Source organism: Lissotriton helveticus, chromosome 11 (assembly GCF_964261635.1).
Source record: "Lissotriton helveticus chromosome 11, aLisHel1.1, whole genome shotgun sequence".
In the NCBI taxonomy this organism is placed as follows: Eukaryota; Metazoa; Chordata; class Amphibia; order Caudata; family Salamandridae; genus Lissotriton; species Lissotriton helveticus.
In genome coordinates, this window is record NC_136072.1 from 4,195,519 (window position 1) to 4,216,295 (window position 20,777).

Below are 20,777 nucleotides of genomic sequence, written 5' to 3' on the forward strand. Positions count from 1 at the left end.
CGATTGCGAACGTGGGGAAAAAACTCGGCTGCCCATCGCGAAGCGGAGTTTCCGCTGCCCATCGCGAAGCGGAGTTTCCGCTGCCCATCGCGAAGCGGAGTTTCCGCTGCCCATCGCAAAGCGGAGTTTCCGCTGCCCATCGCGAAGCGGAGTTTCCGCTGCCCATCGCGAAGCGGAGTTTCCGCTGCCCATCGCGAAGCGGAGTTTCCGCTGCCCATCGCGAAGCGGAGTTTCCGCTGCCCATCGCGAAGCGGAGTTTCCGCTGCACATTGCAAAGCGGAGTTTCCGCTGCACATCGCGAAGCAGAGTTTTCTGCACTCAGCGAACTCTGCGAAGTGCAGAAAACTCTGCAACCTCTGCGAACGGAGCAAAGTTCACCGCCCAGGCCTACTGAAATTCCAGAGGGGAATCCGCTCAAGGAGACCAGCAGTTCTGGCATGCTTCGATCCAGGGGCACCACCACGAACTGCAGACTGGTAAGATTTCTGGCATGAGTCGAGCAGAAAATGGCACCTTCAGATCACGCCTAACCTGGGATTCAGAGCAAAGCTACCGGTAATCGATCTACGTCGGCCTCGACATTCAGAATTGCCGGCAGCTTTACACACTGGCGATCCTGGCACCATCGACCCAACTAAAGGACCAAGACCACTGCAACGAAGGGAGAACTGGGAAGCCCCCATTGTGGCTAGCGGCTTAGAAACACCGTAAAGTACCTCTCTGCACTGATTGCAGCCGTTGATTTGGCAACAAACACTGCACGGACGGCATTCCTTACACCAGCATCACTCTGCACCAACGTTTTTTTTTTAACTGTTATTCAAAGTTTTTGATGCTTATGGATATTATAAATGTGCACCTTACATTTTAATATGTTCTTACGGTTTTAATTGAAGTTCCTGTATTGCAATGGTTTTCAGTAACTATGCAAATGAAATTAAATGCAAATTCTATACAGGCAAATTTGACAAAAAAAAGTGATTTATAATAAATTGTGCAATACCAGAAAAGTGTGCAAAACTGCACGAAAACTCACTCAGAGTTAAAAAGACATCACAAAGAGAAAAGTAGACTATAACAACGAGTTGTACAATTCGGCAGAGCGTGCAAGACTGCATACAAATTCACCTCTTACATTTAAAAGGAAATAATAACATACATACATACCCATTGTCAACACCTGGTGCAAAGAGCAAATAGCATTATTTTCTGAGGGAAAAGGTCAGCTTTACATCTACTATGAAGTGGAATTTGGGCCAGGCCCAGCATGCCGACATATTACAGAGCAGGATTATACTCGCTCGTTCACGAATGCAACGGAGCCCGGCGGGAGCCGGCGGCGTCTTGTTTTACTGAAAGAAGCACAAAAAACGATAATGTGCGCCAGTGACAGAGCTTCAAGCTCACAAAATGGACAAGAATCATTGTCCCGCCCACCTGATGAATCGCTGTCCATCTGACCGCCAGGGCCCACCACCTCACAGGCCTACTCTTAACATTCCTCAGATAGAGCTGTCATGCACTACAGTGCTCGTGTGCTGATGACGACTGGGGGCCGTCATGGCCGCACCCGCGATCGGAATGTGCTTCACAGGCGCAAAATCGCGGCAGCATGCAAGGGGTTAAACCACGGTAATCCGCCTCCAAGGAAGGCAGCAAGTTGAGTCTCTTCTGGACGTCATCCAGGGCGCTCTGACGCGAGCGCTCTCTCGTGAAGCGCTTTAACGTTGGTTTCTGTGGAGCGCAGACCCGTTTAGAGGGAATCCAGGCAGGGAGAGGCAGTGAAGCCTCCATAACCTGGAAGTTATTCACCCGTTGTAGTCATGCGTCCCTTGTAAGTGGAGTTTCATAAGATGCCTTAAGGATCCATCTCGGGTTTTAGGAGACCTGCCCAATAGTTGAGCCGCCTCAGTCTATATTTAAAAATGACTCGCGGAGGGGGGCGCTGGATGTTTGAATACTGTAATTTACTATTCCAACTCCAGTATGTGCGACTTGCGGAATAATGGTATGCGTTGTTACAACACAGTGGTTGTAACGACCGCGTTGTAATTCCCTGCGAGGAAAAGTATTCATGGTAAACGATGTTTACCGTTTCTATGATTTGCAAGTGCTTGACATATTTTCTTAGCCAGTCCTCGCAGCCGCAGGTAACAGAGTGACTATTTTTGTGTTTTACGCCTCTCTCAACACTTCTGCAGACTTATGGTTCAAATTAGAATCCAAACCCAGAAGCCTACCTGCCATGGACTCGGCACTTGATTCTTGCAGCAAGACATGAGCCCAGAAGTCTAGGTTGTGGCTACACAAGACACCCGGGAATCTCTATTCGTTGACCACCGTCCAGCCGCCACATAAACCTCAGGGGTCGCCTCGTACCTTTTGTAAAACACATGGTCTTAGTTTTGGCCGTGTTGATCTTTACATCATTTCCATTCAATAATGTGAGATGGGTCAAGTTGCTGCTGCAGCCCGACTGGTGTAGTGCCGAGTGCTGCAGCTCGATTAATACTCGCGCGCCCGTGTCCGGATGTCAGGGAGGTCTGTATGGGCCGCAGGTTACACATGAGCTGTGTCCAAACCTCTCTGTCCGACTTCTGAGACTCTGCAGAACCTGGGCCGCTCCTGCTGTCAAGGAGAGGGCTTCAGTGAGCTTTGCTCCTCCACTGTCGACTGCCCCAACTCGCCTGAGTCAGGAAGTATTGCTAAGCAGGGCGCCCCTCTTAGGCCTAGCCTGCAGGCTGCTTGTAGCGCTCTGCTCATGAGGGACCTTGTGTAGCAAGAACTTACGAGGGTGCTTACAGCTCGGCCTCTGCTTCCGTTCATTGGCCTTGTCTCCCTCATCTGATGGTTTCTTATTCGAGGGCTGTTAGAACTGGGGTCACCCATTCCACCGCGGTAGCTTGGCGCGAGGCAGGAAGGCACCCGAAGGCAATGTGTAAAGCAGACGTGCAGCACACACTCGCACTGACCCAAGAAGTCACACGCAATAAAAGGGAAACCACACCAGATTGTTGTTTAAAACAAGACTTTTATCTAGACTTCTAGGTGCAGGTAAGTAACTCTTCTTATCAGACAAAAGGGGTCAACATCCTTCAAACGCTAATTCAAGCAGGTATCTCGCTATTATGTAGGTGCAGTCGAGGCAATCACATCCCTCATAAGCAGGTTCATTGACTGAAACATTTCATAGGTCTTGTTTCAACACTAAAACATCTCTTGAGCAAGGGGATCATTGGAATGATTCAACAGAAGCATACATGGCACAACAGAATCATGCTTAACATTTACGAAGTAAGGTCACGCTAGACGGAACTGTTCCCTGGAAAGGGTTAACTTCGGCACATTTCATCAATCACCAATGCAGTCTAGTGCCCAGCTCAGCAGACCTCTCCACACTCTCACTTTTACTTTAGGCTTCCCGGGGCCCCACAGGGTTAACTAGGGCCTACCGGGCCCAGCTGCAGTCTCCTGCGAGGAGGAGCGGACAGGGGTCTGCCTCTTTGATCCCACGAGGCTCCTCGGCAGCCCCGCTGTCTCTGCAGCCTCTCCCCCTCCCCCGGGGGGTGTTACCTTCGGTTGTGGCCTCCAGGAGGCCCTTGCTCCTCAGTCCAGCTCTGGGGCAGATCTGGGGCTCTCGTGCTCCTGGAGCCCCCTCGTCTGTATTCAGGGACGGTCCTGGGCCTCCCGATGTCTCCTCCGGCCCGGGGACCAATCTGAGTGCAGTGGGGCAGAGGCGCGCACCCAGCCGCCAATCACAGCGGGGCTTGCGGTGGCGCGGCAGCCTCAGCCAATGGCTGCACGGCGGCTTGCGGGGGCATGGCCTATGACTCGGCTGGCAACCCCGTCATGTGGCGGTGGTCGCGTCAGCTTCCCAGGCCCAGTGCGGCCTTCAGCAATACCGCTGCAGCCCTCCCCAGGCTTCGGGGGCAGCGGCGGTGAACTCGGCAGCAGGGGGAAATTGTAGAGACTGGCGCCGTGGCTGCAGCGGTGATTCACGGGCCCTAGGCGCACTCTGTAGCAGCGCCCAACTGGAATCCACAGACGCGGGCGATGCAGGCAGCCTCCGAGACTCACAGCGCCTGGCTCGCAGCGGTGATGGCAAATTAGCGCTTTCAAGGACACTGCGCTCAAGCACAGGTACCGGGCGGCGGCGGTGATGGCAGGTAGCGCTTTTATGGGCACAGCACTTAGTAGCACAGCATAGGGGGCACAGTTCTGGCAGCTACAGATCATCGCAGTTCTGGGCCAAATAGCGCTTAAGAGTATCACAGCGCTTTCCCAGCAGAGCCCAGTAGGACCTTGGGGCATCCAGCAGTCCAGCGCTAGGTGGGCACACAGCTCTTTAGGAGCACAGCACAGGGGGCACAGCGCTTGGAGATTACAGCGCCAGCAGCACCGTTCTATCAGTAAAGTGCTTAAGTGGTACATCACTGTTTACTTGGTTGATTCCCCAGCAGTGCTCACAGCAGGCAGTCCCCTCCTTTCTTACAGCGCTTGATGGGCACAGCGCCTTTCTTGGGGAGACGGATGGCAGGTCCCAGTGCAAGTTCTTGTGGAAGGAAGGGGGGGTTGAGTTGGTAGGCTTCAGAGGCAGGATGGTTCCCTGCAGCACACTGGAGGTGGTTCCCTGGGTTCCCCCTCGCTGGGCTAGATCAGCAGGCTGGCAGAGTCCCTCATCTAACTTAGATCAGCAGTGCCTAGGCCCAATCAGTCCCAGTAGTGTAGGTTCCTCCCCTAGGCCCAACCACCTAAACTTCGGCAGAGGTTCCCCCGGTCCAGTGGTGCCCCAACTAACAGTCAGGGTTTCCTCCTTTACTCTTATACCCCTAGGTCAGGTGACCCTCCTCTAAAGGCGGCAAAGCGTAACCCCTCCCATGGCTGGAAGGTTCCAGGAGCTTCCACATATTAGGCTATGGAACAAAAAGTCGGAATGGCAGAGATACTGTACCAGGATGTCCCAGCCTGCTCCTGACTACGAGTGCGTGTATTCAATGGCCACTCCGCAGTAGCAGGGGCCTGTGGCAGCCATGTTGTTGGGAGAGAGCAGCTGCACCTCAGCACTGTTTTGCAGTGGTTGGGCGCCCAGAGACCTAGGTCCAACAAAAGACGGAGGCAAAAATAAGGCGAAAAGGACAAAAAAACGGGGTAAGACCTCCCTAGGGCTGACAGGTCTAACACGGGCGCTCCATACTCTGCCTTCCTCCTTTGGTATTTGTCCCCCCCTGAGCATAGCTTCTTTACCACCCTTCTGACTGACTTGTATCCTTCCCTTTTTTACTTTTAGGGCACTACTTTTTTCTTTCTGTTAACCACTCCTCCAGAGTGCATGTGTTTTCCAACTCTCTGCATCATGTGCTTTCCCCACCAAGCACTCTCTCTCTCCTCTTTCTCCATGTTGCTCTCTTCTTCGTGTGCTGTGCTCTCTCTTGTGTGCTTCTCCCTGTTACAGACCCAGCTCACCACATTCTCTTTATCTCTTACTCAAGTACTATTTTTCCCTTCATTTATCCACCACCTGGGTTCTTTTTTATTTTATTTCCCAGAAAACGAGCTGCTCACTCCCCCTCAACTCTTCCCCCCCCTCCCCCACTGCTCCTCTGTTGCGTGGTCCCTCCTTGCAGTGTTTTGTTTTTTACTTTTTTCTTGGAGGACCCGGTAGCTTCCATTTCCTGACAGGCTGCTCCGCTTGCTCAAATATGATTTAGTGCAATTCACAATGTATTTTTTATTCACCTTCTAAGTGGCGCCCGCCATCTTGGATCAGTACATGGAAAAAAAGAAAAAGGAATTGGTCCTCATGCCATTAATTATGCAAAAATAACAATTGATGGACAGAATGCAGATCAATGTCATACATTCACCCCAGTACAGAGATCTGGGCCTAAATCCATCGTTTTTTTGCACTCCACACCACCCTAGGTCAGACATGGCCATATGCAAATCAGCCTTGACCCTGTGCCTCATGGGAACAGTCCAGCCCGAACTGCCAAGCCATGTCTTTGCTGGACCGGAATCAAGCATCCAAGGACCGGTTTCTGCTTATCAGCCGTCTTCAGCCAGGATAGCTTGACTCCAGTGGTGTGGAGAGCATGGGACTCACGTCTGAGCATACCCCTCCCATTCGGGGTGACAAATGCAAAAACAACAATTGATGGACAGAATGCAGATCAATGTCATACATTCACCCCAGTACAGAGATCTGGGCCTAAATAAATCGTTTTTTTGCACTCCACACCACCCTGGGTTAGACATGGCCATATGCAGATGCTCCGTCCACCACAACCCAAATTTGTACCGCTTTGGCCGCCATAAGTGTGGCAGGGTATGCTCAGACGTGAGTCCCTTGCTCACTTTGCCACTGGATTCAAGCAAGCCGGGCTGAAGACGGCTGTAATGCCAGAAACTGGTCCTCGGAAGCTTGTTTCCGGTCCAGGGAAGGCATGGCTTGGCAGTTCGGGCTGGACTCTTCCCATGAGGCACAGGGTCGGACTGATTTGCATATGGCCATGTCTGAACTGGGGTGGCAGAGTGGGCTAAAGAACGGTGATGGATCAAACCCAGATCTTTTGACTGGGTGTGAGTGTTTGATTGGTTCAGATGCTCCGTCCACCACCACCCCCTTTTGTACTGCTCATGCCATTAATTAGGCATGGACATGCGTGAAGATGCATGTGCGCGGATACGTCTTCAAGCACGCACATGCCTAATGAATGGCATGGACAACAATAGCGTTATGACGCATAAGCGCTGTGAGCACATAGTATAGTGCACTCACTCGTGCAATGGAGATGTGGTCAACCACCCTTACGAACTGCGCGGTCCCCTTGCCCCCCCCACAAAGTCAACAGACTCAACTTCTTGGGTTAGGACGTAGCAAATTTACTTTACATGAAATAAAGTGGTATTTTATTTATTTATTTATTTATCCATTCATTCATTTATTTATTTATTTATTTATTTATTTATTTATGTTATGTGAAAAGTTTTCTATAGCGCTGGCTAGACCCGGAGGAATCAGAGCGCTTTACATGAGGATCAACGAGTTACAGGTTGCATAGTTACATCAATTACATCAAATAATAATATAGGTATAAGAACCACTGTAAACAAATAACATTGCACAATATAAAATGTTGCAAAATATACAGAAAACCTGAACACGGCATTCCACATATCCTATTTACATTCCCATTTGGGGGCAAAATAATAGTAGGGAAAGACCTGGTGAGAAACGGACACATCAGACATTTCTGACCGCTCCAGAGACCGCACAGCGCATTGGTCCCTGCCGGGGCATCCCGTGAGTCTTGGTTATGCCCCACATAATCCCCGGGGCACCCGAGGTAGGGCTAGAAGGGTCGGGCCACCAGCGGGTCAGCCCTCCTTCCAACCAGCCTCACCCCTGAAAGGCTTCTCCCGAAGGAGGCGGCCAACAGGGCAACTCCGTGCCCTCAAGCATTAGTGCCATTACACCGCTACGATGGGCCACAGGGCGGACAGGTCACTGCCGTATCCGCCACCCACCCTATTGTCCTTTTTTCATCAAGTGCCCCAAAGCTTTTTTGTAGGAAAGCCTCACACCCGCATCTGACCAGTGAATGCCTTATTCATCAAATAATTCAACATTACCCAGGTGGAGTAGCCGGTGCCTGATGGGGCCCATGGATGCCAACCTCAGAGTAGCCTTCACCGAATGGTTTAGCTTGTCACTGACTTATTGATCCTCTCAGGGTTAGCATTGCCAGGCTATCGCCCCCTAGGGGTGACCTCAGACCACAATACCAGGGAGCCCGGGAGCAAAGGGCGCAGTTTAGCTTCTCTTGGCCAGGCCCATGTAGCATTTCCTAACCGGTGCCAGTCCCAGCGTTGACCACTATTGCAACCTCCAAAGCTGGACTCTTCCACCTTGGGGCTGTGCGGTGTGCTGGTTGGTCCAGCAGGTCCACCGTCCTGCGGTGGCGTCTTCCACGGTGCCAGGGTCCTCAGCGTTGAGTGAGATGAAGATTCCGTGGAGGTTAAAGCCCCCCGGGTGGGTCTTCCTTCCATGCGACTCTGATCCTGGGTTGGCCCCGTCGCGAGGGCCTCTTGTTGGGCGGATCTAATCTCTCCAGTCCAAGGGCGTCATTGTCCTGCGCCCACCTCTCCAGGGGTGGGAGCTAAGTCCATCTGGTTTGGATCTGTCTATAGTTTCAGCATAGAGTGTCAGTACTATGGATCTATGTATAGACGCAGCGCACAGTGTCAGTACAATAGAGTAGATGCAGCACCCAGCATCAGTAGTATGTATGTTTAGATAAAGAACACCTCCTCAGTGCCATGGGTGGATGTCAAGATGCAGCGCACAAGGTCAGTACTTTAGATAACTTTGATGCAGCGATCAAGCTCAGTACTGTAGAGAACTTTGATGCAACGCACACGGTCAGTACTGTAGATGTCCAGATGAAACACGGAAGGCCAGTACTTTAGATGTATAGATGTAGTTCAAAATGCCAGTGCTAAAGTTGAATGGTTAGATGCCGCCCAAAGGGTCCACATTATGGTTCATCGCGGTGCACCTGGTCTTGGACTGGGTGGATGTCGAGAAATGAGTGGCACCTTGTGCTATAACATAAACCATCTCATTCATTGTAGGTGAAAGTATTCCTGTGACGAAGACTCCGCTGCCCCACATGGATGACTCAATGCCTTGGAAAACCCACAGCGCCGAGGACTATCGCAGGCACGTGCTCTTCTGTGGGACCGAAGTCATCCAGACCAAAGCCGCCGGGCACAGTCAGGTGAAAGCGGTGGTGCAGAGAACAGGTGAGGTCACCATGCCTGCTGTCCACCAATGCCCTTTTGTGTGTGCTCTGCAGTGTGTCTGTGTCCACCAGTGTCCTGGTGAGTGTGCACCAGTGTGTCTTTGTACAAAAGTGACTCTACACACGTGGCCCAAATTATCTCTTCATCCACCAGTGTCCCAGTGAGTGTGGCCCTTCTGTGTGTCTTCATCCACCAGTGTCCCAGTGAGTGTGGACTTTGTGTCTCTTCCTCCACCAGTGTCCCAGTGAGTGTGGACCTTTTGTGTGTCTTCATCCACCAGTGTCCCAGTGAGTGTGGGACTGTAAGAACTGGGACCACCAGTTCTCCGGGGGGGTAGCTTGGCTCGAGCAGGAAGGCGGCCAGGGGCTTACGTGTAAAGCAGCTACTTAACACACTCATCCACTGAGACAGGAAGTGGGCGCACTAATGGAGACCACACCAGTAGTTGCGATTGAAAATCAAGTTCTTTTATATGGGCTTTAGATCAAAGCAATTAAGGCATTAGCAAAGCATTAGCATTTCATTAAAGTATCGCATTAAAACATTTCATGTATGCCTTTCAAAATGCATTTCCTGTAAAATGGCAAAATATTTCATTAGGTACTTTCAGTAAAGCAGAAAACTTGCAGTAACACAGCCTGTCGCGTTATACTATTCCGCAGGCTAAAAGGGTACCTTCATAAACCCTGGGTTAGCATTCAGGAAGCAAATATAAACATTTCCTCTTATTAAATATCAACAGTCTTGCAACCAAAATCAGATCATCAAAATAGTACTGGCATATATCAATGAGGATCATAATTCAACCCCAACAGGAACTGTAGAAGCCCGCCCCTGCAAGAAATTCAGCACAGTGAAAAAGATCACCCTTCCATTAGCAGGCTTGAAAACATGGAAGCAGGCATAAACAGTAAAGGCAGCCTAAACTGCCACTATGCACCCACAGTTGATGGAGTGAATCATCCTACTACCAAATGCTGGAAACAGTTAATTCAGGATGAGCCTGTTCTCCAGGCATGCACAGTATTTGGCCCCCAGCACACCTCACGCCTTTCTCAGGCCTCGCGACTATTTGGGGCTCATTGGGGCCAACAGGGCCCAGTCACAATGTCCCCCAGGCGAGGGGCGAACTCGGGGCCTAAAACCGGCCTTCCGCCCTCCACCCCTGGGATTACCTCTTATCTTCAGCCCTCCGGGGCCTTTGCGTGGACTCTGGGGCAGGAGGAGGAGCTCCAGCCCTCCCGGGGCCTCACCCGGCCCTGAGCGGCATGGGGGGCAGTTCCGGAGCCCCGGCGCCGGAGAGAGGCAGGACCAGCGTTTGGGGGACGACCGGGGGGGCTCTCTGGCTCCGCGACCCCCTCCGAGGTGAGGCGCGGCTTTCCCCGAGCGCCGGGCCTTGTCAGCAAGCCCCGGCGGGGACAGCCAATGGTGATGCAGCTTGGGCGGGGGCGCGGCCGATGACGCGGCGGCGCTCCCGCTCACGTGACCAGGGTCCAGGCCGGCTTCAGGCCTAACGCGGCCCGGAGATCTCGATCCGGCGGCCCTCTCCTGGCACCGGGGGCCGCCGAGGGGGGTTCAACGTCGGCGCTTGTCACAGCGCGGGGGCAGGCGGCCACAGGACAGGCCAGCAGCGCCTCTGAGGCGTCGTGTGGGCGGCGCTGACGCCGAAGGGGCAAATCTCCTCAAGGGCCTCAAGGCGCTAAGGTACAGCGCTAGCACCGATCCCGGGAAGCGCTTGGGGGGCTTCGCAGCGCGGGTCACCGGGAGGGCCCGAGGGACAATTTCGGACACAGCGCTGGGCAGTGGGGGTCAGAATAAAGCGTTTCTCACACCGTCAGTCAGCAGATCGGGCCAGCAGGAGGAAAGGCAACCTCCAGACTCCTGACAGGACAGACAGTCTCAAATACAGCGCTTAACAGGGGGGAGCAGGATATAGTGCTTTGCACTCAGTTCAGCAGGGACAGCAGAGCAGTTCAGTCAGGGGGAGGCAGGTAGGGCCAGGTGGGCCCAGATGAAGGCAGGGAGTGCGCAGGGCAGCACAGTCCAGTACCTGGTCGATCCCCCAGCAGTCTCTGGTCACAGAAAAGTAGGCTTCTTGGCGCGTGGATGGTTCTGCGCCCTTAGATGTTGGTTTCTTGAAGTTGTCGGGGGGTGAGTTGGAGGCTGGATGAATTTTCCTCAGTCACTGCAGATGGACCCTGGGGTTCCCTAACACTGGGCCAGATCAGGGGGCTAGTCTAGGACACCTCACCCAGCTTAAGAGGCAGCACCTAAATCCTGTCACTCCCAGTAGCATAGGTTCCTAGCTTGGCCCTCCCGCCTAAAACTCCTGCGTGGGTTCCCCAGGTCAGTGATGCCCCAACTGACTAGAAAAAGTTCCCTCCCTTGCTTAAGTATGCCCAGGTCAGGTGACCACTCTCTAAGGCGGCAAAAATCAACTCTGCCTTTCTTCTGGAAGGTTCCAGGAGCTTCCCCACTCTATCTATGGACAAGGGAGGGGTGGCTGGCATTGCAACATTGTATGGGCATCCAGCCTGCTCCTGGCAGCTAGGGTGCTACACTATAAAGACCACGCTGCAGTAGCAGGGGCCAGTGGCAGCCATGTTTGAAGTAGAGAGCACCTGCACCCTAACATGGATTAGCCATGAAAAGGTGCCCGGAGACCTAAGGGCCAACAAAAAGAAGGTGGGAAAAATGAGGCAAGGGCAAAAAACACAGGGAAAGACCACCCTAGGGCTGACAGGTCTAACAGGGACCATTGTGTGTCTTCATCCACCAGTGTCCTGTGAGTGTGGGACCATTGTGTGTATTCATCCACCAGTGTCCCAGTGAGTGTGGTCCTTCTGTGTGTCTTCATCCACCAGTGTCCCAGTGAGTGTGGACTTTGTGTGTCTTCATTCACAAGTGTCCCAGTGAGTCTGGACTTTGTGTCTCTTCATCCACCAGTGTCCCAGTGAGTGTGAACTTTGTGTGTCTTCATCCACCAGTGTCCCAGTGCGTGTGGACTTTGTGTGTCTTCATCCACCAGTGTCCCAGTGAGTGTGGACTTTGTGTGTCTTCATCCATCAGTGTCCCAGTGAATGTGGACTTTGTGTCTCTTCATCCACCAATGTCCCAGTGAGTGTGGACTTTGTGTGTCTTCATCCACCAGTGCCCCAGTGAGTGTGGACTTTGTGTGTCTTCATCCACCAGTGTCCCAGTGAGCGTGGCCCTTCTGTGTGTCTTCATCCACCAGTGTCCCAGTGAATGTGGACTTTGTGTCTCTTCATCCACCAGTGTCCCAGTGAGTGTGGACTTTGTGTGTCTTCATCCACCAGTGTCCCAGTGAGTGTGGACTTTGTGTGTCTTCATTCACCAGTGTCCCAGTGAGTCTGGACTTTGTTTCTCTTCATCCACCAGTGTCCCAGTGAGTGTGGACCTTTTGTGTGTCTTCATCCACCAGTGTCCCAGTGAGTGTGGGACCATTGTGTGTCTTCATCCACCAGTGTCCCAGTGAGTGTGGTCCTTCTGTGTGTCTTCATCCACCAGTGTCCCAGTGAGTGTGGACTTTGTGTGTCTTCATTCACCAGTGTCCCAGTCAGTCTGGACTTTGTGTCTCTCCATCCACCAGTGACCCAGTGAGTGTGTACTTTGTGTGTCTTCATCCACCAATGTACCAGTGTGTGTGTACTTTGTGTGTCTTCATCCACCAGTGTCCCAGTGAGTGTGGACATTGTGTCTCTTCATCCACCAGTGTCCCAGTGAGTGTGGACGTTGTGTGTCTTCATCCACCAGTGCCCCAGTGAGTGTGGACTGTGTGTGTCTTCATCCACCAGTGTCCCATTGAGCGTGGCCCTTCTGTGTGTCTTCATCCACCAGTGTCCCAGTGAGTGTGGGACCATTGTGTGTCTTCATCCACCAGTGTCCCAGTGAGTGTGGGACCATTGTGTGTCTTCACCCACCAGTGTCCCAGTGAGTGTGGTCCTTCTGTGTGTCTTCATCCACCAGTGTCCCAGTGAGTGAGGACTTTGTGTGTCTTCATCTACCAGTGTCCCAGTGAGTGTGGACTGTGTGTGTCTTCATCCACCAGTACTCCAGTGAGTGTGCACCTTTTGTGTGTCTTCATCCACCAGTGTCCCAGTGAGTGTGGACCTTTAGTGTGTCTTCATCCACCAGTGCCCCAGTGAGTGTGGACTTTGTGTGTCTTCATTCACCAGTGTCCCAGTGAGTGTGGACTTTGTGTGTCTTCATCCACCAGTGTCCCAGTGAGTGAGGACTTTCTGTGTCTTCATCCACCAGTGTCCCAGTGAGTGTGGACTTTGTGTGTCTTCATCCACCAGTGTCCCAGTGAGTGTGCACCTTTTGTGTGTCTTCATCCACCAGTGTCCCAGTGAGTGAGGACTTTGTGTGTCTTCATCCACCAGTGTCCCAGTGAGTTTGGACCTTTTGTGTGTCTTCATCTACAAGTGTCCCAGTGAGTGTGCACCTTTTGTGTGTCTTCATCCACCAGTGTCCCAGTGAGTGTGGACTTTGTGTGTCTTCATCCACCAGTGTCCCAGTGAGTGTGGACTTTGTGTGTCTTCATCCACCAGTGTCCCAGTGAGTGTAGACTTTGTGTGTCTTCATCCACCAGTGTCCCAGTGAGTGAGGACTTTGTGTGTTTTCATCCACCAGTGTCCCAGTGAGTTTGGACCTTTTGTGTGTCTTCATCTACAAGTGTCCCATTGAGTGTGGACTTTGTGTGTCTTCATTCACCAGTGTCCCAGTGAATGTGGACGTTCCATTTGTCTTCATTCACCAGCACCCCATAGAGTGTGGGCCTTCTTTGTGTGTCTTCATTCACCAGTGGCCCAGTAAGTGTGGAGTTTGTGTGTCTTCACCCAGCAGAGTCCAAGTGAGGTTGTGCTTGGTGTGTGTCTTCACCTACAAGTGTTCCAGTGACTGTGGGCCTGCTGTGCGTGTCTTCATCTACCAGTGTCCCAGTGAATGGGGACCTTCTGTGTGTCTTCGTCTGGCAGTGTCCCAGTGAATGTGGGCCCGGTGTGTGTTCATCCGCCAGCGCCCCAGTGATGGTGGGGCCAGTGTGTCTTTATCCACCAGTGCCACATAGAGTGTGGGCCTTCTGTGTGTCTTCGTCTAGCATTGTCACACTGAGTGTGTGCCAGGTGTGTGCCACTTTTTAGGTCTCGCCTACACAGCGCGCATGTGCTGTTTAGGAAAGAGACCTTTAGCCATCGGTTCACTTTTTCGCCCTAAAACGTGCACGCATTCCATTGCCTTTAATGGCAACGTGTGCATGTTTGGCAATTCCCTTGTGGGAGCAAGCCGCTGGCACCATATGTTATCATTTATCATGCCTTGCTCCTGCAAGAGAATCGCGCAGGCCACCTCCTCTCTCCCTTCCCACTGCTGCCGTGCGAGGTGCGCGTGCGCTTGTTTGAGTGTGGCCAGACCAGATATAATCTCATAGTGTGACGAAACACTTCCTGGAACGGAATTACAGTTGTGTGGTGGGAGAGACTTCCTTTGGTCTTCCACTAAAGGGAAATCCAACGGAAAACTATTTATAACAGTCATTGAAGGAGACATGTCCGCAGGTGAAGGCTGCTGAATAATGCTTGCCCAACATCTGCCCTGGCTTCTGAGTCAGCGGGGGTCTGGACTCACACCAAGCACCGGGCTCTGATGTGAGTCACAGTGGCCTGTGAGTGAAGTGTTCCTGCAGTGCACACGCTGGCTATACACGGGCACAAGAGGCTACATTAGTGTGTGAATTGTAAGCTGCCACACACTGTTGTATTCATGTCATGGTTTTGTGAAACGCTGTGTACCAGTGCTGCAGAAGAAATGAGAAAATAATATAAAAGGTGTAAAATGAATGCTGTAATATATGACCGCCTCCATTTATGAACCCTGTGGAGACATACTAATGCCTTAATTCCTCAAGTAGTTAAGGCAGCAACGTTTATGATTGACATGATAAAAACATGACAGGTGCAACACCAGTGCATATTTTTTCTAGGTCGAAGACAATATTCATTGTAGACAGGCATATCCTAATAGCAGAGGCTTTTTTTATTTCCATTCTAATGTCTAGATTTAAACATGAATCATATGATGTAATACTCTGAAACGAACTATATACAGATGAATTATAGCATATTTCCATTCATTAAATATACAGATGAATTGTAGCACACTCCTATTCATTAAATATACAGATGAATTATAGCATACTCCCATTCATTAAATAAACAGATCAATTATAGCATATTCCCATTTATTAAATATACAGATGAATTATAGCATATTTCCATTCTTTAAATAATGAATTTTTATTTGTTAAATGTTTGATTAGTTAGGAATTACAGAAAAAACAAGCATTGGCATAGCCAATAGGTCTCGCTTTTGAGACCTTATAAGTATTAAGTTATGCAGCACAATATCCTTGGTGCTACAACATCAACTGTTGAATGGCTAAACACTTATAAGGTCCCAAAAGCTAGACCTATTGGCTACGCCAATGCTTGTTCGTATAGTGACTGTAAGAACCCTGGGCCTTGCAGCTTTACCTTTTGAATTACAGGTTTGAGTGAACATGAACCTGAGAGTGCGCGCGGCTTTTTGGGTTCTGTTGCTCTTAGTGTTATTTTCTTAGCACAAAATGCACCCTGGGGGGCATTTTTGACACAAAAGGTTTATTTTACGCTAAGAAAATAGCTCTATACATGCTGGATTACGCGCCTCACGGAATTATGTATAATTCAGTTCACTTATGCAAAAAAAGGTTGTAATTGTAATTGTAATTGTAATTGTAAGTGGATTTATAGAGCGCGGTTGATGCCCGGGGGCGTCCAAGCGCTAAGGGACCAACAGGTGTTTAGGCAGACGCTAGGTTTGGATAAAGTCAGTCACACACTATTCCCAGGGCTGTCGGAAGGTGGCAGCAGAGAGCACAATACCCCAAGGCCCACAATTCTTCGGGTCCCATATTTATTTTCCAAAATCTATTTATAGATTTACAAGCAAGTTACCCTGTTTATGATGAGGCGGCTACCAGAGCTATTACCACTAGATGGCGCCCGAGGCTAGAGCGGCCATGTTTTCTCTTTCCCTAGAAGAGCTTTTGAAACAGGTGTTCCTGCTATGCTGGGCCCTGGTTGAGGTCTTGACCCTGGCCCCACAACAGCCCCGGACATGTCTGTTAGTAAACCACCAAAGCCCCTGCTCCTTCGGTTACAATAGCATCCATCAGATATCAAGCAGGGAAGGAAAGAGAAGTAAAGCACTGAGGCATCGCTTACTCAACCTGTCTCCATCCCCCTGGTACACAGGAGGCAAGAGCTGATGCTCTAGAAATGGAGGCGGTAATCCTGGCACCCAGTCTAAGAGGAGGACATACAGGCATTCTTTGTCCTGGCTCCCAAACTCTGGAACTGCCTTCCAAACGTACCATGGCCAATCGCATCCAGGCGTTCGTTGTCCTGGCTCTCGCACTGTGGAACCCCCTTCACCATGGATCATGGCCAAGCGCATACAGGCATTCAATGTCCTGGCTCCCACATGGTTCACTGATAGATTATCGACTCCCCAAAATGTCCCCATACATAAATATCGAATTATAAATATAGATTCTAAAAATATCGACATCCTATATTTATAATTAATTGTAAGTACAAAAATATAAAGAGAAAAAATAGCGATGTAATAAATATAGTTGTACAAAATATCGATTTTAATATATTTAAAAAATAATACATATTTTAAATTAAATTAACTTTATTTTTTTTATTTAATATACATTTTAACAAATATAACAAATACATGTAATTTAACACTTTTTAACATACACATATCAAATGTAATATATGTATATTTTTTAATTTTATAAATAGATAAAAGTCATATATATATATGTACACCTATAACATAAAATCTAATAAAGAACACATTATAAATTAAAACATTAAACTATTTAAAATTCTTTAATCTTCAATTTCCACTTCAGTGAATGCAACAGTAGGGAAAGTGTTGGATAGCGGAGGGGTACAAATTACTGTTCCCACTCCAGTGAATGGAAGAGTAGGGAAAGTGTTGGATAGAGAAGGAGTAAAAATTAATATTCATACTGGAGTCAGTCCAAAATTAAAAGCAAACAAATTATCAATACAAAAGATTTAAAAAAACACAAAAATAACACATGTATAACAATATAAGAAATTTAAAAAGATAGAAACATAATGTTAAATAGATATAACAAATACTTAGAAATAAAAATTAAAAAATAATAATTTACAAACAAATAACTATTTTTCAATAGAAATTATTTATAAACAAAAACATTAGTTGTTACATAAATGTACTCTTTTGTATTTCCTACCCTATAACACCACACAATTCACAACAGACATCGATTTTTTAAAAAAAGTACCTCCATAATTAACATAAATATTATTAATTAAAAAAACAATTTAAAAAGATAAATATTAATTTACTCCCCAAATGTTACCCCTATAAAACCATAACCCACACAAAAAACAATTACCCTAATTATCAATTGATGAATTAATATTAATGACCAACTAATTATTAATTAACTAAACATAATTTACTTTCCACCCTCTACCCCAATAAATACCACAAACTACACCTAAAAATCATTATACAATTTCCCAAATTTTAAAATAAATTAATATCAATTAATCAAATTAATTAATTTAAAAGAAATTACTTCCCACCCTTTACCACTATAAACCCCACAACTCTCATCTAAAATTAATTACACAATTGCCTTATTTAAATTTTGATTAACAAATAATTTTTAATTAAATAAAAAATAAATAATTTCCACCCTTTACCCCGACAAACCCCACCACCTGCTCCTAATTTTTTACTCAATTAACATAATTACAAATTAATTAATAATTAATCAATTAATAAATAATTAACAATAAATAATTCCCACAATTAACACTATACATTAAATAAGTATTAATAAAAACAAAATAATGTTTTATAATTAAATACTTCCCACCCTATTCCCCGATAAACCACAACCCGCTCCATAAAATGACAAAATTATCATAATTACAAATTAATAACAATTGATAATTACTCACTATTACATTCCCTACAATTAACACTATAAAATCTAAATTAAATACTAATAAATAAAAAATAATTAATTTGTTATAATTAAATTACTTCCCACCCTATTCTCCTATAAATCCACAACCCACTACAGAACTAAGAAACGTAAAATGTATTTAAAATAAAATTAATAACTACTAAAAATGTAACACATATATTACAAAACAAAAGTAATACCTATGTAAAAAATAGATCACATACATTTAAAATACATGCTAAAATACATAGCACGAAATAAAAAATCGATATTTTAACTATATTTTTGCAAACAATATTAATGACTTCGATATTTTAAAAAAACTATATTTCTTACCTTAAAGTCGATATTCTTGACCATGATATTCTTGCTGTTGATATTTCTGTGTCACGATATTTCCAACTCGATATTTCTGTATGTTGACATTTCCAACTCGATATTCTGTCTCTGCACCCTACCACAGTAGGAATCCAACTTCCCCATGTATCATGGCCAAGCACATTCAGGCGGTCGTAGTCCTGGTTACCATACTCTGGCACTGCGTTTCCCAAAGATCATGGCATGGAGAAGTGTGGCTCAGTGGTTAGAGGCGGCAGACCCGGAAGCTGAGCTCGGCCGTGGACCAGGGTTCGATTCCCCGCCTCGGCGGGTCTCGGGCTCAAAAATTCCACGGACTCGACAATTCTCGCTCCGGTGCCTACTCGACTCACGGGGTCACACTCTGCGACTCTGGGCAATAGCTTGCTTAATCTCCACTACGGCCCCTCGCGGCGGGATGCCTGGCTTTCACCTTGTGGATACCCTGCCGGGGTATCTCACAGGGGAATACCAGGACGGGTTCCCTAAGCAAGCGCCTTGATACCTTCGGGTGATACGTGCGCTATATAAGTCGCAATACATTTACATTTACATTTACAAGCGCATACAGACATTTGTTGTCCTGGCCCCCACACTAGGGAACCACCTTCCACATGGATTATGGCCATGCGCATACAGGCTTTCGTTGTCCTGGGTCCCACACTGTGGAGCCATTTTACCCATGGTACATGGTCAAACGCAGGCACACAGGCATTCGTTGTCCTGGCTCCCGCACTGTGGATCCACCTTCCCCTTGGATCATGGCCAAGCCCATACAGGCGTTTTTTTGTCCTGGGTACCAACCTGTGCTGCCACCTTCCCTATGGATCATGGCTAAGTGCATACAGGCGTTCGTTGTTCTGGCTCCCACACTGTGGAACCGCATTCCCCTTGGATCATGGCGAAGCGCATACAGGCGTTCGTTGTCCTGGCTCCCACACTGTGGAACCGCATTCCTCTTGGATCATGGCGAAATGCATACAGGCGTTCGTTGTCCTGGCTCCCACACTGTGCTGCCACCTTCCCCATCAATCATGGCCAAGCGCATACAGGCGTTCGTTGTCCTGGGTCCCGCACTGTGGTATCACCTTCTTCATAGAATCCTCAAAAGGGCGCTCTTCCAAGTCCCGTGCTGTTTCTTGGGGCAGGCGGCAAAACTCCACTTCGGAGGTGAACAACGTGCTGTACAAATGTCATTGCACTAATAATAATGACAGTAACCGTGTTATAAACATTTTGATTGTGCTTACAGGATCAGCGCCTTTATTCTGAATGTGTGTTCCTTGACTGCAGGTTTCAACACCGCGAAGGGTGACCTCGTGCGCTCCATCCTGTACCCCAAACCCATGAACTTCAAGCTCTACAGAGACGCGCTGAGGTTCCTCCTGTGCCTCATCGCTGCAGCAGCCGTCGGGATGGTCTACGCGGTGATCGTCTTCTCCCAAGGCGGAGTAAGTACAGCGGCTTGTAAAGCGCTACAAAGCCTTGGTGCATGAGCCCTGTAACCACTCTCAAGCAACTGCTAAAGTGGGACCCTCAGCTACCCGGACAATGTAAACAATGTGAGGGCTTCTGGGGACCCCAAGACGGTGTTACCACTGTGAGCTCCTCACCTACCATGTGAATCTGTTCATAAAGTGAACCCCAAACCTACCACGTGAAGGTGTTATTATTCTGAGACCCTCAACTACCCTTAAGTTGTTAATGATGTGAGTGTGTGGTTTATTCAACCTGTCTTTTCATCTGTTGCATCTTCAGTGGTAGTTTCCCCTTGCCTCTCCACCCTGTGACGCTTGGTTTCTTCTCTCTGTTTGTTTCTTGCTATAAGGTCCTGGTTCAAAGTGTGCTGAGAGTACTAAGGGGTTGTACTGGGATACAGGCCTGTGGCTGGAGTTCTCCTCCTAACTTGCCTGCTCTTCAGGTCTACGTTGCTTGGACCGGGAAGACTCCCTCCGAGGGCTTCAGTCAGTCATCTGAAGGTGTTACTATTGAGACCCCCTCAGCACTCTGCAGGTCCTACTGTTGTGAGCCCTACTCTGACCATGTGGAGGTGTTCTAGAAGTAAACTCCTCCTATCATGTGGCATTGTTACTAAAATGAACCCCAAACCTGCCATGTTTAGGTGTTATTAAACTGAGCCCTCACCTGACCTGAAACCATTAATGAGTTCCTTGCCCACTCTGTGACGGTATTGGTAGTTGAGAGCCCTTCGCACACTCTGTGAAGGTGGTACTAGTTATGAGCCCCTCACCTACAATATGAAGTTGTGAATCCCAACCCTACATGTGAAGGTGATAATGTGTGGTCCTGACCTATACTCTGAACATGATAGTGATCTGTGGTCCTCGCCTACACCATGAAGGTGATAGTAGTGTGTGGTCCTCACCTGTAATGTGTGGTCCTCACCTGTACTGTGAAGGTGATAGTAATGTGTGGTCCTAGTAATGTGTGGTCCTCACCTGTACTGTGAAGGTGATAGTAGTGTGTGGTCCTCACCTGTACCGTGAAG

The 20,777-nt window shown here is 48.5% G+C and overlaps 1 protein-coding gene across 1 annotated transcript in view; it reads left to right on the forward strand.

Moving 5' to 3' along the window:
- LOC144791841 (putative cation-transporting ATPase 13A4) overlaps positions 1–20,777 on the forward strand; it is a 350,880-nt gene that overhangs the window by 199,036 nt on the left and 131,067 nt on the right. The window contains exons 10-11 of the mRNA XM_078666620.1: positions 8,635–8,805; positions 19,562–19,719. Coding sequence (XP_078522746.1) covers positions 8,635–8,805; positions 19,562–19,719 — 329 coding nt within the window. The remainder of the gene's footprint in view (positions 1–8,634; positions 8,806–19,561; positions 19,720–20,777) is intronic.